At 40.2% G+C, this 26,261-nt stretch overlaps 1 protein-coding gene across 1 annotated transcript in view; it reads right to left on the reverse strand.

Moving 5' to 3' along the window:
• The window catches only part of USH2A (Usher syndrome 2A (autosomal recessive, mild)), a 589,735-nt gene that overhangs the window by 103,974 nt on the left and 459,500 nt on the right, over nucleotides 1-26,261 (reverse strand). The window contains 6 exon segments of the mRNA XM_004685238.1: nucleotides 2,838-2,945; nucleotides 16,120-16,315; nucleotides 18,237-18,391; nucleotides 19,491-19,688; nucleotides 21,424-21,628; nucleotides 23,990-24,213. Of these exon segments, the coding sequence (XP_004685295.1) occupies nucleotides 2,838-2,945; nucleotides 16,120-16,315; nucleotides 18,237-18,391; nucleotides 19,491-19,688; nucleotides 21,424-21,628; nucleotides 23,990-24,213 (1,086 nt within the window).

Here is a 26,261-nt window from a genome sequence, read left to right on the forward strand (position 1 = left end):
AGGGAGATAATTTAAGATTCAGGGAAATTATAGGGGTTTCAACTCAGGTAATACCAGCAGGAAAGTAGGAAACATTAAAAAAATCCTTAAGATTAAACATTAATAAAAATAATATTTTCATTTATAACTAATATTACTGTCTAAAACATCAATAAGATATTATCAAGACTGATACTATAATCTATGTATAATCTAACTAAAAGAGAATCCATGAGAATGTCAATTTCAGGGCTTAGGTGATGAGGTGGATATTTGAGAAAGGGTAAGAGGAGGAAAAGCAAGCTGGGGATTTGAAGTGTTGAAATATAGAGGTTGAATTATTTTAAAAACACCCAGATATAAACACCCAGTAGACCAGTGGATACAGAGGTCTTGAATCTAAGAGTGCAGTCTTTGTGGGGGCTGTAAAAATTGCTCTCAGCTTGAATTAGGAATTAAAGTCAGTACATGAGGTCTCCAAGGGAAACTGTGGGTTAAAAGTACAAAGTGGGGGTGGTGGTAGAAAAATCTAAGAGAGCATCAACAGTTAAAAGCAGAGCAGAGAACAGAATCTGGAGTGAAACTGAGGAAGTTGGGTCTTCTTTTCCACATTATCAATGCTGGGGAAAGCAGCCTGCAATTTTGCATGATTGAACTCTAAAATGAATTAGAGCTTGGCACCAGTTCTAAGAGAGAGCAGTAATCCAATTCAAACTCTTTCCACTATTTGACTAAGGGTACACAATTTTCTATGAGGACAAAATTGTAGAGAATTATGTCCAGTTTATCAGTGAGGTTGTAATGTGCATGAACTTTTTTTTTTTTTAAGATTAAAAACAAGAAAGAAACAAGAAGAGCAAAGGATGGTTTCTCTTATGTTCTCTGTATTAGCACAGGACATTCAAATATTAAATGTTCAAACTGTGTTCAATTCATGGAAACAGGCACTGTAGAACTAGATATATTTGGGCTACTAATTTAAAATGACATCTGTCTGTGTTCTCTTTACAGTAAACAATAGACTTGATATTATTACTTGTGAGCCCAAGTAACAGAGAGCTCACAAATGGCACCTACCTAGCCAGAAGATGGCTTCTAAATCCATATTTCTTTTACAGAGAAAAGTTCATTTATTTTATTATTCCTCAGCACAGTTATTTGGGTTAAAGAAGAGGTACATAAGGTTAAAAAAAGAAATCAAAGATAACATTTCTCATCTCATACTCTCTGCACTGTTGAAAGCTATAATTTTTACGTCATGAAAACTGAGCCCTTTCAAGAAATCTTGTTGAGAAAAGTGGGAAAATAGCTGCATATTTTCTAAGAATTTAAATATATGGATCCAATGAGTAAAGTAGAACAAGAGATCCTATTATGTTATCAGTCCTGAATTTCAGCCAAGCCTGGTTGATAGATCCTTTAAAAATTATCCATTATCATCAAAGTATCCATTTGATAGTTTACCTTTCCAAAAAATCCACTGCTGGTTTCTTCCTTTCAAAGGAGCACTATGCTTTTTGACATGAAACATTCTTTATATAGAAAACATCATTAGTGAATTCCTGGTGAGGAGCCATATGCACCATATGCGGAATTTTCCATTTTATTCCCCATTTACTGGTAGGAAGTTCAGGTCTAATATTCCGAGATACAGCAATACCTTCCATTAGAGGAGTAATGGACACACTGTTGAGGACTCTACAATGGTAATTAACATTATATTTCTGTTTTAAGAAACTTATTTATGCCTCTGTTTCCCCACAAGGAAAACAGGTAGATAATAAGGATTAATAAAAGCTTCTGAGCACTTGAAGGTATATGATACCATCCACACCACTTCCCAGCCCAAAGGTGAGCATGGTTATCAGTAGTGTGTATGCTTCCAGAATTTCCTACATATTTACATATAGAAATAAGTCTCATTTTCTATGGGAGTTTTTATACATTAAAGCTACTATACATTCATGTGGTCTATAACTTCCTTTTTAGAGGTATGCTCATCCCATTCTTTTAAAGGGCTACATACAAGTCCATATGTGGCTCTACTTGAACTTACACAGTGATTCCCCTACCCTGGACACTTCGATTGGTTCCATTTGACATTAAACAAACACAGACCTGCTTCCGGAAACATCCTGGTACATGGCTCCTTGGGCAGTGTGGCAGTATCCTTTTACGGCAATGAAATCTCTTTGATGTGGGGAATTCACTTTAAATGTAGTCAACCTTGCTCACCTTCCCTCCAAGGTGACGTATTTCTGCATGTCCTCAAGCTGCATGTGACTGTACATCATATCCACTGTTGCTTTGTTAAAACTCTTGATTGTTATGGCCCAGTCTGAAGGCATCTGCCGGTAGCATCTTTTTGAATGTCCATATGGGGTAATCTTACTCTCCTCAGAAGAACCTAAGAATTCTGTTCATTTTTTTTTTTTTTATTGTCACATTTCTGATGCTCTTCCGATAGCTTTGGGGCTTGCCCCATCACTTCTACTTGAGTGCAAATTCTTGGGTGTGGCAGATACCTTAGTCAATCTCAGAGGTGAGCATGGTGTTTGTTATACATGAGGCATATTAGAAATATTAAAGGCTTATCTTTCTGAGGAATCTTCTATTCAAATATGTATTTTTATTTTTTATTTTTTACAGAAAGCGAAGTTTATAAAAGGCTTATAGAAATGAAAGCACAATTTACCTTGGGAGGTAACCAAACTGGAAGGAGGGTGACCTAGAATGCTATTTTATTTTTACCTGTTAACTTTGTTCCTTCCTCCTTGTTTGCTAGGAAAGAGCTTATAAAGTTCACTTTTAAATGCCACATGAAAACTTCTCCCAGATCATGGGTATTTTTTAATTACCTTGAGGGGCTGCCTGTGGTGTCTGACCTAGAAAAGGCTCACTTGAAGCACTTCCAGCAGATGTACAAGCTGTAAGAGTGAAGCTGTAGTTGGTGAATGGCTGGAGACCTAGAAAGAGCAAACAAGAAATAAAGTGCAACTTGAGAGGCTTATTTATTATCAATTAAGCACCAGAAGTAACACGCAGAGTTGAAGATTTGATATCCAAAAATTCTAAGAGCAGAAAACACTGTAAAGGGATAGGAGTGTCATAAGCAGTTTGGTATTCATAGACATTCCATTTATCACTGATGAAGTAATAACATTCTCTGCTTCAGAAGAGATCTTTAGGTCCACACAATCCATCCACCCATCTTCCTCTCAACTTCCTTGTACAAGATGTCACTCAGAAGGCATCCTACTAGACTGGGAGGCTACTGCCTCTCCGATCCTACCCATCAGTTTTCAGAGAGCACCTGAGTGTTCCTGATTTTGCTGGAAAATTCTACCTTATGTTGTGTGAACTCTTCCCATCACTCCCACACCCAGGGGCATATAGAACAAATCTAATTTCTTTTCCACATGACAGTTCTTCAAATATTTGTAGACAGTTATCAAATCCCTCCCTGAGTCTTCTCTTCTCCAGGCTAACCATTCCAGTTTCAACAACTGCTTCTTATATGAACAGGGTGGAAAAATAAGTTTAGATTCAACATTTTTTAGCCTCAAGTCAAATCCAGTTCCAATAACACCGATCAAGCTGCCCTCTCTCCCCTCCCCCTTGTATTAAGCTTTGTACACCTCATCACATAAGTACATAGTAATATCTCACATTCACTAGTACTTTTTGGGTAGGTTGGTTTCATCGATAGACATAATTTGTGACAGGTTAATGCAGCAAAATGACTACTCAATAAATTTTTGGGGGGTGGGGAAAGAAAGAATGACAATCCAAGTCCAGTTGACATCATCTGCATGGGACAGATGAGTTTGGACAAATTACTTAGCTTCCCTTTGCCTCAATCTACCAATCTATAGAATGAGGAGACCTAGCTTCTAAGAGCGACAAGAAAAATAAACCAATGACTTAGATCAGTATTTTATTTCACCAGAAATAGTCATAAGACTTGACAACACTCAACAAGGAGTATTTTGAGGTTACCATTCTTGATTCTTTGAAAGTTCAAATAGAGTTAAAGCTTTAAGAAAATTAAAAAAAATAGGATTTCGTGTATGTGTCAAATAATTGGTCTGAGATATAACATAGACCCAATGATGAGGCTACTATTCTTTCATGAGTATGTGAAATTATCTTTACTTTTGTAAGAGGAAGAGTGAGGGGAAAACTTGGAGCCACTGTGTGGTGCTTAAAGACCACTCAATGATAAAAAGTGGGGCTTTCTGGACTCCCCCCAATTCCCTGAGAGGGGCCTGGGGGAAACAGGAGTGAAGTGGAGCCACCTTGTCCATGTAGACTTGAGCAAGATTGAGCACAGAGGGCCACTCCTTTTGGTGAGACATGGGGGGGTGGGAAGGTGATTTCTGATTGCACCTTGGTCTCTGCCCAGCTGACTCCATCTATGGGTGGGCAGAGGAGACCCCTTTCTCTAGGCGCTTCCTTTTCTAACTCCACATGTAAATACATCACTTCTCTTTTTGTTGTCTCTGTGTCTCTGCTTTTGGGTCTCTTCCTGAGTTAAGTGGGGCATGTGAGGACCCAAATGGTGTCATCTCCTTCCTGCCAGATTTGCCCTGAAGCACTTTTGGAGGGTGACTTCCCCGCTGGGTCAGGTGCCACTGTTACTTTAGGTGGATTTCCGCCCCAAAGCTTTTTAAAGGTTTTAAGTACTCTTATCTACACACTATACCCAGCACCTTGTATCCCCCACAAATGACTTTCTTCCCTCGTGGCTTTCAACACCTGAATTTTTATTCCATGGCTATTTGCTGTTTGTCTTGCCCTCTATGGCAGAAGCTCTAAGTGAACAAGGGCTTTATCTTGCTTACCACTGTATCCTTCCAAGGGTGAAGGATTCAAAGGAGGCATTTCCTCAGTGAATGAAAAAGTAATTCCAGAGCTGCCCCCAAATGGGAGCGTGGTCTGGCTCTGCAGAGGCAACACTGCTCTGCAGCTGGAGCTCAGCTCCAGAACTGTGTTTCAGAGCTCTGCATTTCCTTATCAATATAGAGACAAGCAGATACTTATTTGATTATAATCTTCCATTTGGTTGCTATGGAGGATTTACATAATTTTGATAGTCACCTGATTTACAGATGGGGACAATGATGAACAATCTAAGCCAGATCTGAGCCACATCTTTGTGATAAAAATTTCAGGGAAAATGTTACAGATTATAAAACACAGAAAAAGCCAACAGAGAAAACATTCAAGACTGAAGGTCAGCGATAACAAGTTGATCGAGCCTGATGGTACCCCTTTGACTCCCACCACTGTAAAAGGGAGTCTTGACCCTTGTAAATCATTTGTATCTATATATCTTATATTCTCACTTGGAATATAAGCCCTCTGAGAGTAAGGATGGCATTTTCATTTTTTTTCCTGATTTTTTCCCCCAATTGCACCAATTTCAGGGGTTCAATATTTGTCAAATATTTTTCAAAAGAGACCCAAACCTGGGCCTTCCCTGGTGGCGCAGCAGGTTCAAGCACAGTACTGAGAAGCTAAAGCCACTTTAGTATGAGTTCAATCCCCGCCCTGGAGATGACCCACAGGATGCGGCAGACCTCTCCCGACCAGCCCGCTGCTCCCCTCAACAGTGTACTTTGTCAGTCGGTCTGTTCTGCTCCCCACTCTGTCTCTGGTGAAGCCTCTCACCGCCCTGCACCTCTGGCCAATACCCCAGTTTTATATGCATAAATAAATCTTAAGAAAAAAAAAGAGAGACCCAAACCACAAAAGTGCTCCCCAAGGAGAGAGGGGTTTTGAAACTATGATGTCTCTCATGTGTAGGATCTGAGCAAAAGGGTCCTTCCTCATCTTCCTCATAATGACATAGAGATTCCTGTCCAAAGCACCAATTCCATTGAGTAAGGGAATCTTCTCTGGTAATAGAAATTATTAAAATCATGATGATGCAAATTTTTATTTAAGAGCAACCATTTATACATTTTTAAATGGATGCCTGACTTAAGAATGACTGGTAAAATATGAAGCAATGCTTAATTTTTCGCTGGAATATTCTGTATGGCCTGGTTTCGGATACACAGTGACTACTGAAGAACATTTTGGCATGGGTAGTAGGGAAAGAAGAGAAATCTCACTCTCACAGACACACTCACTTCTGAGAGATGTGTACTAGCTGATGAAAGGATTGAGGGTATTTGCAATGATGGGAGTTTAAAGGAAAATTTTCATATATATATATAAAAATATGTTTTTCATGGGTGCTTTAGACTTGTGGTAGGTTTTTAGGCCTTGCTTTGGGCCAATCCCTTCTGGGTAGACTTTTACCTATGAGGGGATGGGTGTTTGATTTAGAAGCTATATTCTTTGTCTTTTCTGTATTGCACATTAATTGTATTAAAGTTCTTTTCCATTAAAGGTCTTACATGTCTCGTCTTGATGTGGTGGATGGCAGAACCTATTCAGAGTAGGTAGGTTTGGGGGCTCAGGGGTGCCCATCTCTCTCTGCCCTGTAACACTTTCTTCACAAAAAATTTCTGAAGGTATTTAACTGGGATCCCCTACTCAGCTGATTATATCCCCTACCTCAGGGAGTTCTCACCTGAATATCGACCAGACAGGGGTTATCATTCTTCTCTAAGGCAGCAAATCGAGGCACTCACAGTCAAAGTGTAGAGGGGCTGGGGTAGGACACACCCAGGACTCTGCCCCAAACCCTGTGTGCTCCATCATATGAGAGCCACCATCAAACACATTTCAGTGATAACCTTTGAAAATTAAGCAGCCTCTAGAAGAATGTAAACATGGCCGAAAGCATTCTAGCCATTTTTAAAATGAAAAAACAAAACAAAACAAAACAAAACAAAACGTGGAAAGTATTTTGTTCAGACATCAAATCAATACCAAAAACTAAAACCAAAATCCAAAGTCAGGGGGTTTTGATGTGGCTCCAACTTTACTCCTTTTTTCAATGGGCTCTGCTCACTAATTATATTTTATGAGAATTGCAGCTGTTTTCAAGGAAGTTGGTTGTCAGATTACATAGATACCAGACTAGCTAAAAGCTAGCAGGGCCTGACTACTTGCTGGGCCTTCTTCTGTGTCCCTGCAGGGCATTAGCCCATTCCAAATCTTCACTGACTCCCTGGGGCATGTGATGTGTCTGCCCTTTTCACAGCTAAGGCAGTTAAGACGCAGACAGCTACAGAGTGTCACCTGTGATCATGAATGAGGAAAGGGGAGTTGGGAGAGAAGTCAGGGCAGCTGGGCTGAGAAGTATGGCCCAGGGCAAGTGGGTGAGGCTTCTGCGCCTCACCAGGGAAATGATGATAGTGGCAGTTCAAGGCCACCTGAGCACACACATTAAATGGGCATGAACACTTCAATCTTCCCACGTTGAATATCAGCATGCCAAGCATGGAGGTGGCCAGCAGGGCTTTTAGGAGACTGTCAGGTTCTGGTCCTCACCTGCAACTTACAGCCCATGTCTATAAGTGAGGGTGTCACCAGTCTTTGGGTCCAAGCCCCTGTCTGGTTCTGTCCCTACTTCGAATAGTTTGCTTCCATAAAACAAACTGAATCAGGCAGAAGCAGCAGAAACTTTCCTTGTTGATGAAGCAATGGAGAAGGCTGGTGAACTCTCACTCAGAGGGCAGCTTATGCCCGAGCCTCAGGCTATAGGATTCTTTTTGGGGAGGAAAAGCTGCTTTCACAGGCCTGGAATAGGGCTCCAGTGGTTCAAACAGATGATTTCTTTTGTACTAGACAGCTTTGACATGGGTCTTTTTGCGCTTATTTTTTGCACTCCACTCCACTGCCATCATGGGGATGTCTGATCTGGTAAGGTCCTGAGGTTATTAGCATCCTGCCCCAGTTCCTGTAAACAAGTGGAGTTCTGGGTGGGGCTGGGGGGAGGGTCAGGATGGGGGCGAAGGGCATGGTCCCTGGAGTAGGTGGGTCTTGGTAGTGTAGAGTGTTTAACTGAGCTACAGACTGAAGGGAGGCCATGGTTGTGTGCATAATTTTATGGCATGCCTTAGGTTTTACATTTTTCATACTGGGAGAGAACTGGATGACTCACAGGCTTGGTTCAGATCACCTAGAAGGCATGGACTGCCCTTAAGCATTGGTGATTTACATGAATTGGATGGCCTTTCTTATCTATGACCCTGTAAAACTCAATAAAAGCAGCACATTTCAACAGGAATTTGCTGTCACTTTTACTAAGGCTCTATTGGTAGTTTTTGAAATGAGATCTGTATGAAATATTAGCAACAGGCAATGAAAAGGGCAGACCAATTGAAAACTACTCATGAATTGATCAGGATGAGAAGGGGGAAATAAAGAGGTGTCTCAAAGGAACAGTTCTGACTGTAACTTAATCCTGGAGTCGAAGAGTAGAAGGAGAAAAGAAAACATCATTCAAGTGCTCAGCATCGAATTAAAGAGTAGGAGATAGCAATTGTAGAGAAGAGAAAGGCAAATGCATGGAGAAAAGCCAAGTATTTAACATTTCAGTGTAGTGGAGATTAGTGTGACTGCAAATTACCTGAATTTCCCTACAGGGAATCATGTTCTCTTTTAAAGGAAAGAGCATACTATAACCAAACTCATTACAATTACACTTGCAAGTAACATTACGTTCAAGACGTTCAAGAGTAAATGTGTGTTAAAAAGGATCGCGAAAACTCGCCTATGGATCATAAAAATATGATTTGGAAAACGAAGCCTGAACTTAGGCAAGTTACACTGGATCTACTCTTAAAAACAACAGCTTGATTTTAATCTTTAATTTGCAGATAAATAGGAAAAAGCATCGCGTCCTTTATTTCAGACAGTGCTATTTCAAAGCAGTCACTAATTCCACAGTATCATCTGCTATTTTCTACAGAATGGCCAAGCTGTCCTGTAGATAATAAGTTCTACAATTCCTCCATCAGCTTGGTTAGTGACCAGCTCAAGTGTTAAGAGGTCCGGTTTACCTCAATATTTTTTGGCTAGAGGGCAACAAAGTATTGATTACACTGTGGGCAAGTAGCCCGAGTCACCCAAACTGGATGCTTGCCCCAGCCCACGGAGCCATATGCCCTTCCTGCTGCTGGGAAGTGCTTCCTTTGCCCTCACTGGCCTACATCTCACTAAGTGATCCCCTTCACAGCATCTCTCATGGGTATCCTGAAAACTCCGGCAACCTTGGCTGTGATAGGGGAAGAGCTACATCAAGATTCTACTTTAGATACCTGTCTGATTCTATGCGAAAATCTGGCTGTTCAGAAAAGATACACCGAGCCATCATGGAGCTAAATTAACAATATCTACAGTATATTAAATTTCTGATTTTACAAAGTTTGATTAGGAAATATTTCAGGGGTTCACATGCTAGGGTCACCCAATACAATCTCAATAACTCTCCACTGACTTTCTCAATTTTTTGCTCCGTTATAAACTACTATTGGCCCAGGCTTATTTCTTGTCTCTAGGCTTTTAAAGATAGATTGGGTTGGGTGATTTGGTGATGGCAAACCCACAGGGATTACAATCAAGATGGAAAAAAGAAATGTGCAAAATGATGTAAAAATAAACTTTTGTAATAATTAAAAAAAAAAAAAGATAGATTGGGTTGATACAGGACCTGGACATCAAAACAAAGGCTCTCTTGTATTTCAACTGGTTTTAAGATAACACAATACTTTCAGTTCTGACTACTTGCCTACAGGCTTATTTGCATTCTTAATTCTGCATTTTAGTGAGGCTCTAGGACATGAGTTAGATCTTCCTTCCCCACAGGAGTTCTTGCAGTGCTTTGCCAGATTCTCTTTTGAAACAGAGGCCTGCATGAAGGCTATTTGTTAGGATAGTCTGAAGAAAGACTGGGCTACTGTTAGAACCCAGAAGCCAGTTCCCCCATCCCATCCCACCTTGTTTTTTATGAGACTGGAAAGATGAATAAATTAACATCAGACAGATCAGTAGGCGAAAGCTCAAATTTAGTAACACACCTATGGAGACTTTCTGTGGCTATAAATTCAAGAAAATTGGGGTGAACCAGACACCCATATCCTGTTGTAAGTATACAGGGTGTCAAGGAGAGAGGAGGGGGAGAGTGTGACCTCATCATTTTACTCTGTGGGTAAAGATGAGATTTTCAGGACATTGTCGCTGAGAAACCAATACTTGAGTAATAGGTCACAATAATAAGGGTGAACCAGTGACTTCATCTTTAACTAGGAAAAGGGCAAACAACTGAGAAAAGGATAAATCTTCTTGACACCTCTAGTGCCTTCCCTGCTTTTCACTTAAAACACCCTGCACTCTTTCAGGAATTAGGCTCACAGGGCCTCGAATGTCCTTCAGTTCCCACAGCAAAGTTGTCACTGGAGAAGTTCTACCCTGCGCGTGCGGAGGAAAATCTCAACCTTTTTGGGGAGACTGAGCCCCCATTTCTGATATTGGTAACACTGTCTCAGTGAACAGACTTCCCCTCTGCAGCGTGGATTGCACTAGACCGAGACCTCTGTTCATCTACATTTCCAGGCAGTTTTCCCCTTAAGAAGTAAAATGTGGCTTCAGGTGGGTGCAAAGCAAAATACTGATCACATGTTCCAGGAGGCACACGTGGCACAGGAGCGGGAGTGTTCTGACCACTGGGACAGAGCAGAGGAAGTGATGTCCAGGGTTGTGTTGTGGAACAACTGGGGTTCCTGGGAGCAATGTTTTCTTTAAATATCAGTTTCTAGTAAGTGTTGCCTATAAATCTTTGGCTGTAATACTATATCCATAAAAATGGGCAAAGAAAAGAAAGGGTGGTTGACTCGTTTTTTTTCTTGGCAAATAGTCAGACACACAGTTTTCCTCAGAGATGGAAAAGTAAAAATAAATTGATTTGTCATCTCTCCATTCACAGGTCTCCTGCCTGGTGGCCGGTAGGCAGGCTTTGGGAGGGCAATGCAGCTTGGCGCTCACACACACCTGTAGAAGCAGCTTCGAAGCTGTTCTTAGGTTGCTCTTGCCATTCTGTCTCCCAGTTTTCTTCCTCTCTGATTCAATTAAAAAAACAGACTTCCCATGAATCCAGAGGGCCAGAGTAGACCTGTGCCCCAGGGTAGAAAGGCACTGTGCTTGACTCAAAGTTCTGCTCTCACTGTCTTGAAATTTTTTTTTAAAGATTTATTTATTCATACTGATCAAGCCAGGGGTGCAGGGATAGTGAGTGGATTCACCAGAGACAGAGTGGGGAGGAGAACAGGTAGATGGACAAGGTACACTGCTGAGGGGAACAGCGGGCCAGACAGGAGAGAGGTCTGCTGCGCCATGTGGGTCCCCGCCAGGGCCGGGGATGGAACTTGCGCTGAAGCAGCTGAGGCCAGCTTGCAGTGCTGCATCCTAACCTGTAGCGCCACCAGGGAGGGCCAGTATTGAAATTCTTAATGATTTCTGAAAAATTTTCAATTTGGTCCGGGGCCCTCCATAGATATAGCCTATCCTGCTGAGACTGATTGAAGTGTGTTTCACAATGTGGTTTTTAGCCCCAGTTGACATAGATCTCATCGTTCTGATACTCATTTGCTGTTTATTCATTTCACAAATAATTCTGAATTCAGTAGTTCTTAAGAACTGCAATCCCTATCACAGAATAGAAGACACAATGGCAACCAGGAAGCATTTTCTCTGCCCTTAAAAGGTTTTACTTATTAATAAAGCACAGAGATGAGAAAAAAAGAATATTGCCATACAGTATAATAATTGCCAGGAGAGCAAGCGCAGGATTTTCTGGGGACACAGGAGTATCAAAATATAAAATTCCTTTAAAAGTAATTTTTGAAATAATTATTTTTAAAAAATCGTACAAAGCAATTCCTTTATAAAAAAAATCACATTTGGTGATATTAATAGTCCAACTACATTCTCTTTTGTATCAAACAGACACTTACACTGTCCATTTCAGCACATTTTCAGCTACAACCTGTCTTGCTAGGGCTTGTGCTATTTTAGCACAAAAGGTTTTCATGATCTTCTAAGAGGAGTGGAAAGGAAGGCAAATTCTCTCCTTGCTAACTTAAGGCTGGCGGGCCTTCCCTTGTAAAATGCAACCCTGAACAACTTTTAATCAATCGTGAAAACACTTCCCCCGTAGTAAAGACACACTAGCCCTTGTCTGAACTGCTACCAGAAAGGCTACGGTGCATCCACCCTGTTCTCAGTGGCCCTTCCAGATGGAGTTAATCCCCCACCCCAAGGTCCACGTGAGGAGGTTGGTGTAGAGGCAAGGCAGCCGTCACCCAAAGCGAAACAATGGGTCCCTGCGATCGCCATTGTTCTGTGCAGGTCGGGGGCCATGTTTAGTAGTAACGGCAGGAAGAGGCCTGTTATTGACAAGCTGACATGCGCTGTTTGCATTAGCGAATATGAGACGATGATGGCAGCTCGTCCTGTGTCCCCATGGTATTGGGCTCAGTGAGATAGCAGAGAATGCTTCAGTTTACTTAAAGCATTGATAACACCTCTAAATAATTAACCGAGGACTTCCTGTCTTCAATTACTTAATGCTTTTTTTAACATCTTGAGAGGATTATAAGCAATTTATGGATTTCACATCATGAGTGCATTCGCCACTATTCCCACAAAGCATTTACAGGATCATGTTTCTAAAGCTTTGAGGTAATTAAAAATAAGCACAGAGACAATGGGGCTGGGGCAAGGTGCTGGCTTCCCTTCTGCCGCTGTGAGGCCTTACATTTGCAGGCTCCGTGATGACTAGCGCTATGGTTTCATTAGCGCTCCCTTGGTACTCCGGGAATGCCAGGGATTGGGAAATGAAGACAAAATCAAAACTTTTACCTCAGGAGGTTCAGAGAGCTTTTCAACCCAACACTTGAGCTAGAATGTGAAGTGGATTTGATTGTTTTTGTTCATTCCATGAGCTCAATAGAATAGTTATTTCCATCATTGAGTACTGAATGTGGCCAGTTATCTAAGCATGGAAGTGCCTTTCCCCTGGCAGATGAAACTCGTGCACAGGTTGCTGATAACCGCAGCCCCTGGAAATCACACGCAGAGACTGTACCTGTGAGGTTTTCTGATGGAGGCCTTACTTCCCCCTTCAACAAGAAATCTCTTTTCAGGGCTAGAAGCCTAAGTGAAGCATTCTCTAGGTCTATTTAAAGCTGCACTGATGGAGGGACCAAATGAATTCTGAAGCTGTATTTCCATTTTATGAATTTGTAGAAAAGTAAAATTATGTGGAAAAACTTTAAAATATTGATTTTTATGAAATCAATTGCTGGCATCAAGCTATGTGAATGAAATCTTTTCTGACATGGAAAAATATCCATTAAAAATGACAACAAAAGGCAGAAGAGGGAGAGTGAAGGGATTTTAAGAAAAATCTTGGCAATTGTATTATGATTACAATAAGGAAGCTATCAATTTTGTTAGCTTGGAGACCACAATTGAACATGGTCTATTGGCATTTCAGTGCTGGTGTCTGAAAAATGCCAAGCAGCAAGAGTTCAAAGCCAAGGCTGGTTAAACAGAAAAATATTGTGAAAAGAAAACAATTCCTTGTTCCTGTGTACCAGTTTATTGTGAAACATTTCCTGGTACAAAATCTTATGTGCCTTTGCTTGAACTCCAGAAGTCTAATGAGATGCCACTGTCCACGTCACATAATTCTCTTGATGTCCACCTGCCGTGTCCTGCACAGAGTTCAGTGGTTGCACCAATTATCCTGTATTTGCAGCTTTTCCTTAGGTTGTCAGTGTTGCTGTGGGCTTGATCTCCTCAGAAGAGTTAGCTAGACCTTTCTCAATATGCTCAGAAGAGACCTCTCCAGAAAGTGTGACCTTGGTGTGAACCAAAGGTCAACTGAGACTGCAAGTCTATTACTATTACCATTAGTTAAAGCACGCGGATTATATTAAGGCTAGAGAAGGCCCTAGGAGTTTGTTGTCTTTTGCTCCTTTTCCTAACCAGAATAGTAATCACTGCTTCCACTTTTATGGTCTAGAAGAATTAGTATTGGTGGGGGTCTCATCCAGGTATAAATTTATCAATGAACATGACCTTTTTATCAGAGATGCTCATCTGAGCGTATCCCCACCTGTAAAGAACACTCCCCCCACCCCCAGAATGCCCTCGGTCTTTAAAACATAGGATAACTAACCCCAGTCTGCTCCATTGTACTTTAGAATTTACAATCAGGAAAATTCTCCACAGATCTGTTAGTAAATTGATTTTTCATTTAGTAACCAGCCTGATGACGTTTTGATGACTTGAAGCCACAGAAGCACCCTCCAAAGGAGGGGGTTTTCTCCAGCACCCTGACATCTCTTATTTCTGGGAGATTCTTCAGAGCAGCAATTTTATTTTAGAGTACTTGGAAAACTGTCCTGAGTGTAGCCTGTAGAAACACACATTTTGTGTAATGAAACAGTGCTCTGATTTCCTATGGCTGGTGTAGCCACAACGGAATGCTTTGCATATGTTTGTTTTCCTTTACATTTTGAACTGTGAGCATTAAAGACACACTCCCTCATCCCTGTGTTTCATAATTAAATGAGTCAAAATACAACTGGATCTTTAAAATTGTAAAGCAGTATATAAGTGTGTGGTTTTACTATGTAAAACTATGTTATTTCAATCACTTCTGATGATTTTCATTTTCGGCGAAAAAACTATAAAGGAACAAATTTGATCATCTGAATTAATGAGGACTTTCTTCATCCCCTTTATTCTCGATTTAGCTCCAGGCCTTCAGAGGAGGAATGCATGTGCTGGTCTGTAAATATTTCTGAAGCACCATCTGCAGGCTTATGGCACTTTGGAAACATAGCGGACTGTCAGTGAATGCTTGCCTGCATGCCAGGGAACTATGAAGTTTCAGAGGAATTCACTTTTCTGCATGCGCTGCACAGCCCATACCTCCTCTAAGGAAAAATCAAGCACACTCTTCCAAGTATTTCTGGTATCAATGCGTCCCTGGAGTTGGGCTCAGGGGACCGGGGGCATCAGCTCATGAGGCCTTGGAGACAGGCTGCTGCAATAGGGAACAAGTAGAAGACTCTAAATGCTTCCTTGTGGTCTCAAATCTCAACATACACAAAGGTTTGGGTTGATTCCTAGGCCCAAATTAGCAACTAGATACTAAATCTCTAAAAGTTTATTTTCTGTAAAATGGGAGTAATAGTTCTCTCTACTGGTGTGATAAGAATGAAATGAGACACTATATACTTCATACTTAGGACTTTGTTGACACATGCCATATCTACTCATACTCCAAATCATTTTTAGTATCTTTTGATGTGTCAAGGCCTGTCTAGATACCTGAGATACAGAATTGAGCTAGGCAGAAAAGGTCTGTAATCCTGGGGCTTCCATTCCAGCAGGGAAGACTTGGCAAGACAAACAATAAACACTGAAGATATCAGATTATGAGAGGACTATGATTATGATGGACATAAAAGAAGGTGAAAAGGCAGTGTGACAGAGAAACTTTTCTAGACTGCTAAGTCAGGAAATGCTTTTCTTCTTTTCAGAAGTGACATTCAAGCTCAAACAGATTAATTATTACTTAATCACTGCTAATGTTTATCTAACATACTATTATACTGCTTTATCATTGTATTACTAAAATTGATTATAATAAGCAATGTTATAGTAAAAATACACTTACTATTAATTATTGCAAATTATTATAACACCAAGTTGTCATAGCCAGTCAACTATCATCTATTCTGTGTATTAATTACACACTTGATAGATAAATGTTAGCTTCTGGCTGATTTTCCCCTGCCTTCCAGTATATTCTTGGCTAGCCTAGTCCCATTATCTATGAGTATATCCTTGGGGAATGAAAATGCTTCTTACTGTTTGTCTGGAAAAAAAAAAAGTTAATACTGATGCAAAAACCATACACATAATGCATATCAAAGCCAAATATAAATTATTTCTGAAGTTATCTGCTGTTGTGGCTTATTGCTGCCAGTGTGGGCTCTTCTATTAGCATGGATAAGTGGAACCTGACCATATGTCAAGAGAACACGTCCTTTCGATGTGACCTCATATATCAAATGCACACCCCTGGGAGGCTTTGCCACTCTCCCCCCACCCCACCCCAATAACAACAGATTCTTCCTGGAGGTTTTCCTCCTTTTTCCTCACCTGTGACCATGTGCCGCCTCCTGTGTGTGATGTTGAGGATGAGCCCCTTCCCCGCCTGCCTAAACTGGTACTTAGTACTTTCACTTTTGGGCTTCTCAGGGACGCTCCAGTTCAGAGGCAGGACCCCCACCCTGGGGGCTGTGACTCTTGGGGGCAGGATGCTCTGTGGAACCCCTTGGCTGGTAGTCACTACTACCTGCAAACACAGGAAGGAAAGAGTGATTTGATGTAATCGTACACAAGATATTCTGAGCCACAAGAATGTCACTTTTGTTTTAAAATGTTGTTGTCTGGCTTGGCGTATCATTAGCAGGGCTCTGAGGGGCTTTACTCCTTCCCTCCCATGCTATGTGAACAATGAAAGCTGACCTTGAATACATTACATAAGTCTCAGACTACCATTCATCACAACAGATTCAACAACGATTCTGACGGCAGAGAGCAGCCCTCAGTTTAAACAAGTAAAATCTGGCTGGCAGACTGTCTTACTAGAGAACTCTTGATAACTCTTCCATATGGCCCCATCAGTGTCTTTGCATTTTAACAGCCTGATTTGGTACATTTTAAACGCCAGTAAATATGGAGCAAAACCCATGTCTGAACTAGCTTGCATAGAAGGTGCATTCAACATTATAAAGGGCCAGTGCCTCCTGCACATTTCTGAGGCACTCTGGCTGACCACAGGGCTGGCATCAACATCTCGGAAAATGAACTACGTGAGAAGGGAAAACACAACTGAATTTGGAAAAGAATTGACTGCTTTTTTTAAAAAATTAGTTTTCACACACATTTCTCCTTTTCAGCAAACATTGGTATATGGTGGGTTTGAGTTGTGTCTGAGGAGAAAGCACAAGTCTTCTGCAGGACCCGCCACCCATCACTTCTGATGAGCTGGTCAGTGGCCATCTGTCTCGATGTTGGCAGCTCAGGGGACGCCTCTTGGGGTGTTGCTCAGGCCCTATGCCCCATCACCTGTCCCAAGGTTCCTCCACAGTGGGTGATACAGCTGCTCTCCTGAGCATCAGCAAGACCCCAAGGACACGAGCTGTCATGTGTAGGTGTTTCTCCTGGATTTCCTCATGACTGTGTTGACTTCTGTGACTGGATTCTCCATTTTCCTCCTAAATTGTTCCATAGTCTCTTCCTCGTCATCCGTCTGAACTTGCCTTTTCCCATGTGGTACAGCTCCCGGAGCTCACATCTATGGGCCCTTCTTTTGCTCTCTTTTTTTCTCCTTTGATGACCATAATCAAACTCCTTGCTCACATTCCCTTTTAGAAGTTTCCAGAAAACACCAGTCACTTTTTCTGCAACCCGCTAGACGTTTTTAGTTAGAGTCAAAAAGCACTTCTTCAATCTGTGTGCTATCTCCTCCTTCTTTCAAATAAATATTTATAAAGTATCACATATTTTTCTTATATTTCACTTTTCTTTTTCTACTGATTTTCCCTTTTTTCTTTTTCTACTTTTTATTTACTTTCCTCCCTTTCTACTTATTCTTTACTTTTCTCTTGCAGAATGGCACCATGATCTATAAAGTGCTCTTGTCAGGCACCTTGAAAATACCCAGGTCTCTTCCTTTCATTTGTTACATATAGTGGGGCACCAAGTCCTGCAGCTTTGAGGCATATCTGTTGCATCTTCCCAATCTCTACTTTCCACTCTGACCCCTTTTACCTGAGATGAACATTCACAGCTCCTGGAAAGCAGCTGTAGAAGATCTGACACCATTTACTTTCTATGCTAGGTTCTTTTGTCCTTTTCTCTCTTTTTCAAGGTCAGGCAACTTTTGTTGAAAGGATAGCTAAGTAGAAACCTTAAACTAAGGAAGAGCTTGGGAATTAGTATGGATTTCTAGAAGATCATCTAATGACAATTGATGGGGGGCAATTGTAAAAGAAAAGATAATATTGATTCAAGTTTTCTTTTTACTCATTAAGGCAATTTGATATTTGGAGGAATATCCCTTCCACGGCATCTCCTTTCAGGCATATCCATCCTCACTTGAGATGACACTTGAGTGCCTTTCTGTCACTGGACAAATCACTCAGAGCCCAGATCTTGGCATCATTTACATGCTGGAATGTCTGCTCAGAGTTTAGGCAAATCCTTCTTACCTTGCTGCTGGCAGTATAGCGCACAATTGTGCAAGTTTTCAGCTGGTAGGAATATTCCTGAAAAGGCTGGATTCCCTTTGTGTCAGAGAAGCTCAGCAATGTTCCCTCAGAGCATTCGATTCCATCTTGGAGAAGAATGAAGTAAATAATAGGACCTTAAAGAGGCAGAGAAATGTCCATCATTGTGTATCACAATCCTCTGAATGATTTGCAAACAACTTAAAAGTTTCAGTATTCCCTGGATGATTTCACTCATATGTGGACTATGAAGAAATAAAACACAGCAACCGACAAAACTGAAACAAAACAAACCCTAGGAATCTGACTGAATATTGAGGCTACTAGAGAAGGTTGGGAGGTGGAGGAGAAAGGAGGGAGGGAGGGTGCCAAATGACTACCATGGAGAATGGGGGTGAATGGGGATGGGTATGGTGTGATAACATATGATCTTGTACTCCTTAATCATATGCAACGTTGTAAACGAATGTTACTCAATTAAAAAAAAAAAGTTACAGGCAAAAAAAAAAAAGTCTCAGTATTCCAAGGAAATGGGGTAAAATACAATGATTTGATTGTAATTTGCTATTACTTTGCTATGTTCAAGCAAATCTTAATTATACTCACTCTTATGAAGAAGACGTATTCTTGACATAGATAATTAAAGAGTCACTTATGTTTATTTCCCTTCATTGCCAAACAAACTTACTTCCCATATTAAAACTATTTTATCTTCCCTTAATTGGCTTTATTTGTATGAAGGGAACTCAGATATACTGGATTTTAATTTTTTTTTTGGCTATAAATGTGTGAAAGTTATTTCATAAAATGATCATTTGGCATGTATTAAAAATTCCCTTTGTCAGCAGATACTTTTTAGTGGTTAGGTGATGCATGCCAAATAAATGTTGGTTGTGTCTCATTTCAATTTTCTGATTTATGGGGTATGATATTTCTATTTTTTTAAGATTGACTTATTAATGCAGACAAGAACTGAGGTAGAGGACAGAGGTGAGGGGCAGTGAGAGGACTCACCAGAGACAGACTGGGGAGCAGAACAGGTGAATCTACCAAAATATACTGCTGAGGGGAGCAGTGGGCAGGCCAGGAGAGGTCTGCTGCACCATGTGGGTCACCTCCCTGCCAGGGATGGAATTTGTGCTGCACTGGCTGCAGGTAGCTTCATAGTGCTGAGACTTAATCCCTTGTGCCTCCATGGAGGCCCCAGTTATTTCTATTTTAAAAGTAGTTTAATACCATTTGATTGTTCAGTTTTCCTCCAATTTAAGACTATCGCATCTTCACAATTATCCATATTGATCCTCGTTGGGGAACTCACTCCCTGAGACATGTCTTTGCTTGCACTGGCCCTTATGGCTTTGCTAAATCCTCGTCCATAGATATTCCAAATAGACACACTATACTCATACATTGCACAGGGCTCCAGGTTCACATCTGGAAAGGTAGAAATCCAATGGCGTTAATTTTTTTAAAAAATCATCATATTGCAAATGAGTATCAAAGCTTAAACATTTAAGTAGATAGTATTACTTTAAGGTGACAAGTAGAAAAAACGAGGGATCAGACAAAGACAAACTTGAAACCAGCCCTTGAAAATGGAGCATGGATCTGTGGCTTTCAAATAAGGAGGGGGAGGGGTACACAATGGATGATGGTGGAAGGCTCTGGGGGCCTGGGTGCTGGGGGGGGGGGGCTCCACCTAAGGGGGAGAACCTGTCCTGCCAAAATACTGGCAAGGATGTAAAATGATGGTGTAGATAAAGATTATCTTCAGTCAGTAGGTCATAAAGCCATTTAAAGCGCTTGTTAGATTTAGTGTTAAGGAGTTGTACAATATAGGGTTCACCTTTGGGGAACAGACGAATATGAGTATATTAAAAGAAATGGTAGAAAAGTAAAAACACTGGACAAGGAACATGTCACAGCTTCACAAGTCAGATTAATATTATTTTACTTCTGCTTGATACAGGTTTGTTAACATATTTTATTGTTGTATTATTATAAATTCTACCAATTACTATATCTCTAATATTACTCAATGGAAATATTATATAAATTAAAATGTAGTTATGATGACATGACTTGGAACTAATTTATCATGATGCCATGTAAGTGAATGAAAATGAATGCACACTTTTCTTCATGCTCCTTCCTTCTTCTGCCAAACCAGAACTGAAGTCAAGCTCCAAATCAACCAATCTAATTAAAACCACAAAAATTACTTAAACATTTGTTTAAATTCATCTTCCACTTACTCAACTGTGTGATTATGAGTATACATGTACGTTGTGTGGAAGAACTCAAAACTTAAATAGTTACAGAAGTGTAAGAGCTTATATTCCACCTGTTTTCTCAGGCAAGAGGGTATTATAGTACATGTCATAGCTACCATTGGGTCCCAAGATCTCCTTCGTGTCCTTTTCAAGGATTTCCTAGTTAAAGACCCTATTTTCCAGTCTTCTTTGCAACTAGGTATGGCTGCAGACAGCATTTTTCCTCTTTTCAACACACAATATGGCAACTCTCATTCATGGCATTTACTTATTTATTTTTAAAGATTTACTTATCTCTGCATACAGAATTGGGGTACAGCCAGAGGTGAGGGGGCAATGAGACAGAAAGGACAGCAACACAGGCAGACTGATGAAGTTCGCTACTAAGGGGCGCAGCAGGCAAGAGAGGTCTGCAGTGCCAGATGGGTCACCTCCTTGGCAGGGATTGAACCTGTGGAAGATTGAATTCCTGCTGAAGCTGCTGTGGCTAGCTTCATAGCGCTGCACTTTAACATGCTGTGCCACCAGAGAGGGCCCATTGCATATATTAAATGTCTGCATTCAAACTTTAGAGGGAAAGATTGGGGGTCACTAAAAATCCAATGATGATATACCATAAAAGACACATAGCTTATTTATTTCTCTGCTCTTCGTTCACTCAGATCAATTTAAAATACCATACCTTTATTTAAAGGTAGACTCATAAAACCTAAATGACTAACTGACCAATCCAGCATATGTCTTTAATTTACTCTTTCACTAGCTGGCCCACAGCTATGATGGAATTAATGGAGAGTAGGTGAGAAGGTGATGCTGCCAGAATGAAACCAATCTGCATTTTCTGTAGCTTACACTATTTCGCTGAAGCCACGGGCAGGCGGCTCACTTTCTGTTACCTGCAAAGGAGAATGTGTCTGCACTTCCAGTACAAACAGTCTCTTCAGCAGATGAGCATATTTCTTCGATTGACGCCTTCCCCGTGGAATTTTGAGGCTCTCTTCTCACAGCACAGATGTGGCTGGTAAAGTGGAAGTTGCACCTGCCGCATTGTGCTGGGCCTTGTGTCGACGCTGGGCAGACAGTCCGCCATGCTCCGGTCTCCTAAGTCAAGAAGGAGAAAGGGAGAAGGGGGTTATAAATTTTTATTTAGACATGGGTGGGGTAGGTTTTTACAACCTTCAAATGAAATTTTCATCTGCCACGTTCAGAAAAGGATGTCTCAAAATTCATAAAAAGAAATGAAGGTAGTTAATCTACTAAAAAGAGCAGTTATTTTCAAATGACACAGACTTGTATTCAAAATCCACTTTTGCTACTTGCTAGTTTTGTGACCTTGAACAAGTCACTTAAACTCTCAAAGACTCAGCTGGATCAGGGAGAGGATGGAAGTGAAATTGATCATGCAGGCCCTCCTTGGTGGTGCAAAGCTCAGCTCTGGGGCGCTGTCTGCAGCCATTGCAGCATGGGTTAGATCCCTGGCCAGGGAGGTGACCCACAGGATGTGGTAAACCTCTCCTTTCTTGCCACTGCTCTCCTCAGCAGTATGTTTCAGTTGGTCTGCCTGTTCTGCTCCCCACTCTGTCTCTGGTGATTCCTCTGACCCCCTGCACCTCTGGCCTATAACTCAGTCCTTGTATATATATAAGTAAATACAATATCAAAAAAAAAATATGCAGATTTGCTGCTTGAATTGAATGACAAAAAACCAGTATGGCCTACCAACAGTAGTTGTTATTTTACTATTATTACCATGACACTTTTCTAACCAAGTTTTAGAGAAAATAAAGAACATGAGACATATGAGAATTTGTACTTCTTGCGCTGTTGAAAGTGGAAACTATAAGAAGAATTTCTTATCCAAGCTTTAGAAAATGAGAATAATTTATGAGCTTTCAGTATCATTATTCTCATTTATATTTGTAAACTTTTCTCAGGTGAATCTTTGGGTAATTTTTATTGCTGTTACAGACAAGCATAAGTGTGTTCTAATCTCAGAAAGTGAAATATGTAATCACCCCAAATTGTAGATGTAAATAAGGCAATATTTTTAAAATGCAGAACTCTCCTTTTCCTTTCCTCTCTATAGAGATAGCATAATGTATTTTAAAATAATTTTCCTAGTTAAAATTGATCTACATTCAACCTCTCTCTTACCTAAAATAATATATTCACCCAAAGGTGGTAAAAATAAATATGCTTCAGAAAATGTGCTAATACTTTCATTTCAAGATGGCAAATCAAACACCTGCATTTACCTTCATTTCCTCTTAGTTTTGGTTATTAGCGGTTTTTTAAATAAAATTTTCAGTGGTGATATTGGTTTATAACATTATATATTGTTCAGGTGTACAAGATTATAATTCAATATTTGTGCCACTACATTATGATTACGACCAAAAGTCTTGTTTCCACTCATCCATCTCTTCTTAAGACCCAGTGAAATAATAGTATAGGACAGAAGAAGTTAAAACAAAGCAGATGGCAACTACCTCACACAGGGAAAATTCAAGCTAACAAGATCTGGAAAAAAATTAAACTTTTGGATGCATTTCCTTCATACAATTGGCTAGTTAAAATTATCCAATGAGTCAGATTAGTGACAAAAATTTTGTAGATAAATAACTCTGCGGTGGGGTGAGCCTTCTGTATAACTGTTTGTTTCATGAAGAATCTATTCCCTTCAATGATCTGATGTATTACCTCAATAATTCATTGGAGTGTTTGCTGGCGCCCTTACAAGCTCCAGAGTTATTCTATATCCCAAATTTTAGTGTCCACACAACCATCATAGAGTTGCTACCAGCAAGAGCCCTCCCACCGCCTACAACCCAAGTCCCCCTTTTCAGTCAAGTCCTAATGACAAATGACTATGGAGTATGGTAGGGTGTTTGCTTTTTGAGAGTCTATAATCTGTTCTTAAGTTGGTAGGTTTTCTGGAGTTCTGGGCCAATTTTGAGGCTAATAAACCGGGCACACAGCAGCTCTGCACATAAAGACACATGACACACTCACAAGGCTAGTCAGAGTGCTTCAGCTCACAGGGGCCTCTGCTCCTCTGGCACTGTCAACACAACAGTTGAGCAAACTTGCTGGATCTAAGTTCTCTATCAAAGTCTCGTTAGTCTCTATTCAGAGACAGGAAAGGGAACCAGGTCTAGCCTAATCTGAATCTAGAGTATTGTTCACTGGAGGCCAGCTTCTTTCTACATAGACTTCAGACTTGCACTGTTCTGAGGTGCTGGGTAAAGCTTCCTGAGAACACTAATCATTATTAATTCCTTTAGAATTCATTGCAATAACATCAATCACAGCAAACTCATTCGGTATTAATATGGGTGTAATGTGAAAATGAATAATGCACATACAAGTTTTTATATTCCTATTTTAGAAAAATAGTTATGAACAATGTATTTCTCTTTCCATTGTCAAATCAGTGCTTCTGAGAGGTTTTCTATCAATTACCTTCATCGTCATTCCAGTTGAAATCTTGTCAGAGCAAACATATTTCAAAGGATTATATCCAACTCCATTACAGCATCTCTGGCTCTCTGGAATGAGCTCGGTCTCACAGCATTTTACTGGCATTGGGTCATTCTTTTTAACATGTGCTTTAGACTCTCCACTGGAAGCTGAGCAGCATATGGTACCTGACATATTCACATAATCCTGGCCACAACAGAACACCCCTGCAACAATAAAACATTATATATGAATATGAAATAAAAAAGGGAAGAAAACTGAGGTTGCTATAAAGTTCAGTATTAAAATGTCAGACTCAGACAGTTGTTGAAATGGTACACTACCTGAGGTGGCTTTTTCTACCAAGGTGATTTTAATGTGCAGTGAGGGGTCCTTCTGACCAAGAACAGCAGACACTAATTAGGTATAGAACTTACAAGAGCAAATGCTCCAAAATCACTCCATTGGGCCAAACATCTTGAAAGCTCCATTAAAATAAGACTTGGTCTTTGCCATGAGGGTTGCCTGCCCATCTTTTGAGGAAAATGTCTGCATGCAGATAGAGGAAGAGTTCACTGGTAGGACTCATAATAAGAAATCTCTAGAAATTCACAAAGAAGAAAAGGTCACTTCAGCCTCTGGGTGAGAGGTCAGCGAGAGTGGGGGGGGGGTTGCAGCACTCTAGGACTGGAGACTCTCTTTACTTGGCTTTGTCTAGGGTGCAAATAGTTGCTCCTTAGAATTCCATTCTTTCTTCATGAACTACATTAGGTATTCAAAACCAACAGGACATGCTCCTTGACTGGTAAGCTATTGGGCCACTCTTTTCTAGACACAGGCATGAGCTTGGGGGTGATGGCAGAAAGGCCTTGGAGGGAGGATCATTGATGGTGAGAGTTGATGAAAGACCTGTATGACTGAGGCACCAAGCTGCCTCCATTCTCCTCCCAAAACCATTTTAATTGTCTCTGTTCAAATCACTAAGATCATGCTACAGAAGAGATACAGCAGAAATTTAGACATAAAGCCTCAATCAATAAACAATACTCTAGAGTCAGATTAGGCTAGAAATTAAGGTGCCCATACCCCATGTCACAGTGCTATCATATGAGAATTTATACCTAGTAATAAAGCAACACAATGAGATGAATGATTTATTTTAATTAGAATTTTGTTTATTTATTATTAGTCCTGACTGATAACATAAAGAACCTCAACTTCAGAGAGCCCTGGGGTCTTGAATTGTTTAATCTGGTCCTGTACAAACACCTCCATTATGAAAGACACTCTATTAAGAGACTGAGTTTTAAGTGCTTTATTTTTTAAATAATTGAAAGTAGACACTGGTTTGGCACATACCTTAACAAAGATGTTTATCCATGCATGACTTCAAAGAGCCCTCTCACTGATCTTTCTACTTAAAAAAGCTCCCAATATTTAACAATTTTTACTTATGATTCACGATATACATTGATCATGACTGAGTTTTGACATGCCATGTTTATCTACAAGTAAACTACTCAAAGTAACAGGCTTAAAAGGAAGCTGTTTTCGTTGGTGCTTTATTAATAATAAATTTTAAGTATTTCAATATTTCCAGGAAAAGTTCTCTCAAATAAGTGCACACAGCAGAAGTACAACACAGATATCACTGCAGTGTGGGTTTTGACTGTGATATGTAAAAATCACATACACACACACAAATAACAAAGAAAAAAAATCCATAGTTTCAGGTTTGTAACGTTGAACATTTTTCTCTTGCTTTCTGATAACCTATTTAAATATAAGCTTAAGTCCTTTGTTGCTATTTGTGTGTTTTTTTTTGTTTGTTTTTGCAAGTTTTCTTAAAATAATGCATGTTTCTTTTTAAAGGAACAATCAAATCTGAAAACTGGCCCTTTACAGAGCAGGAAACTTCTTCCCCACCACTCCCAAAAAACGTTAAGGTTTCACGAAGCTCTCCCGTAAAATGAAAATGCAGACATTGATCAAATTCAAAACTTCTAATCAGCCATTGGATCGCTTTAAGGTACTTTTGATAAGTCAGCTAAAATTTCAGTAATAAACTGTATTTACACAGCAAAAACGAAGAGTTTCTTTCACAAAGAGCTTCATCTTTGTTTCATTGAATTAAAATTTTCAGCCAAGATTTCACTCTCATAACAAGAAGTGACTCCCTTTCCAGTTTCTTTGGTAAACCATTACTTCTTTAATTATTATCAACCTTGTTCCGGTGTGATAAATTGCTAATTACTTAATACCCTAATCAGCGTTC

Source organism: Condylura cristata, unplaced genomic scaffold (assembly GCF_000260355.1).
Source record: "Condylura cristata isolate star-nosed mole 26May11 unplaced genomic scaffold, ConCri1.0 scaffold00018, whole genome shotgun sequence".
Lineage (NCBI taxonomy): Eukaryota > Metazoa > Chordata > Mammalia > Eulipotyphla > Talpidae > Condylura > Condylura cristata.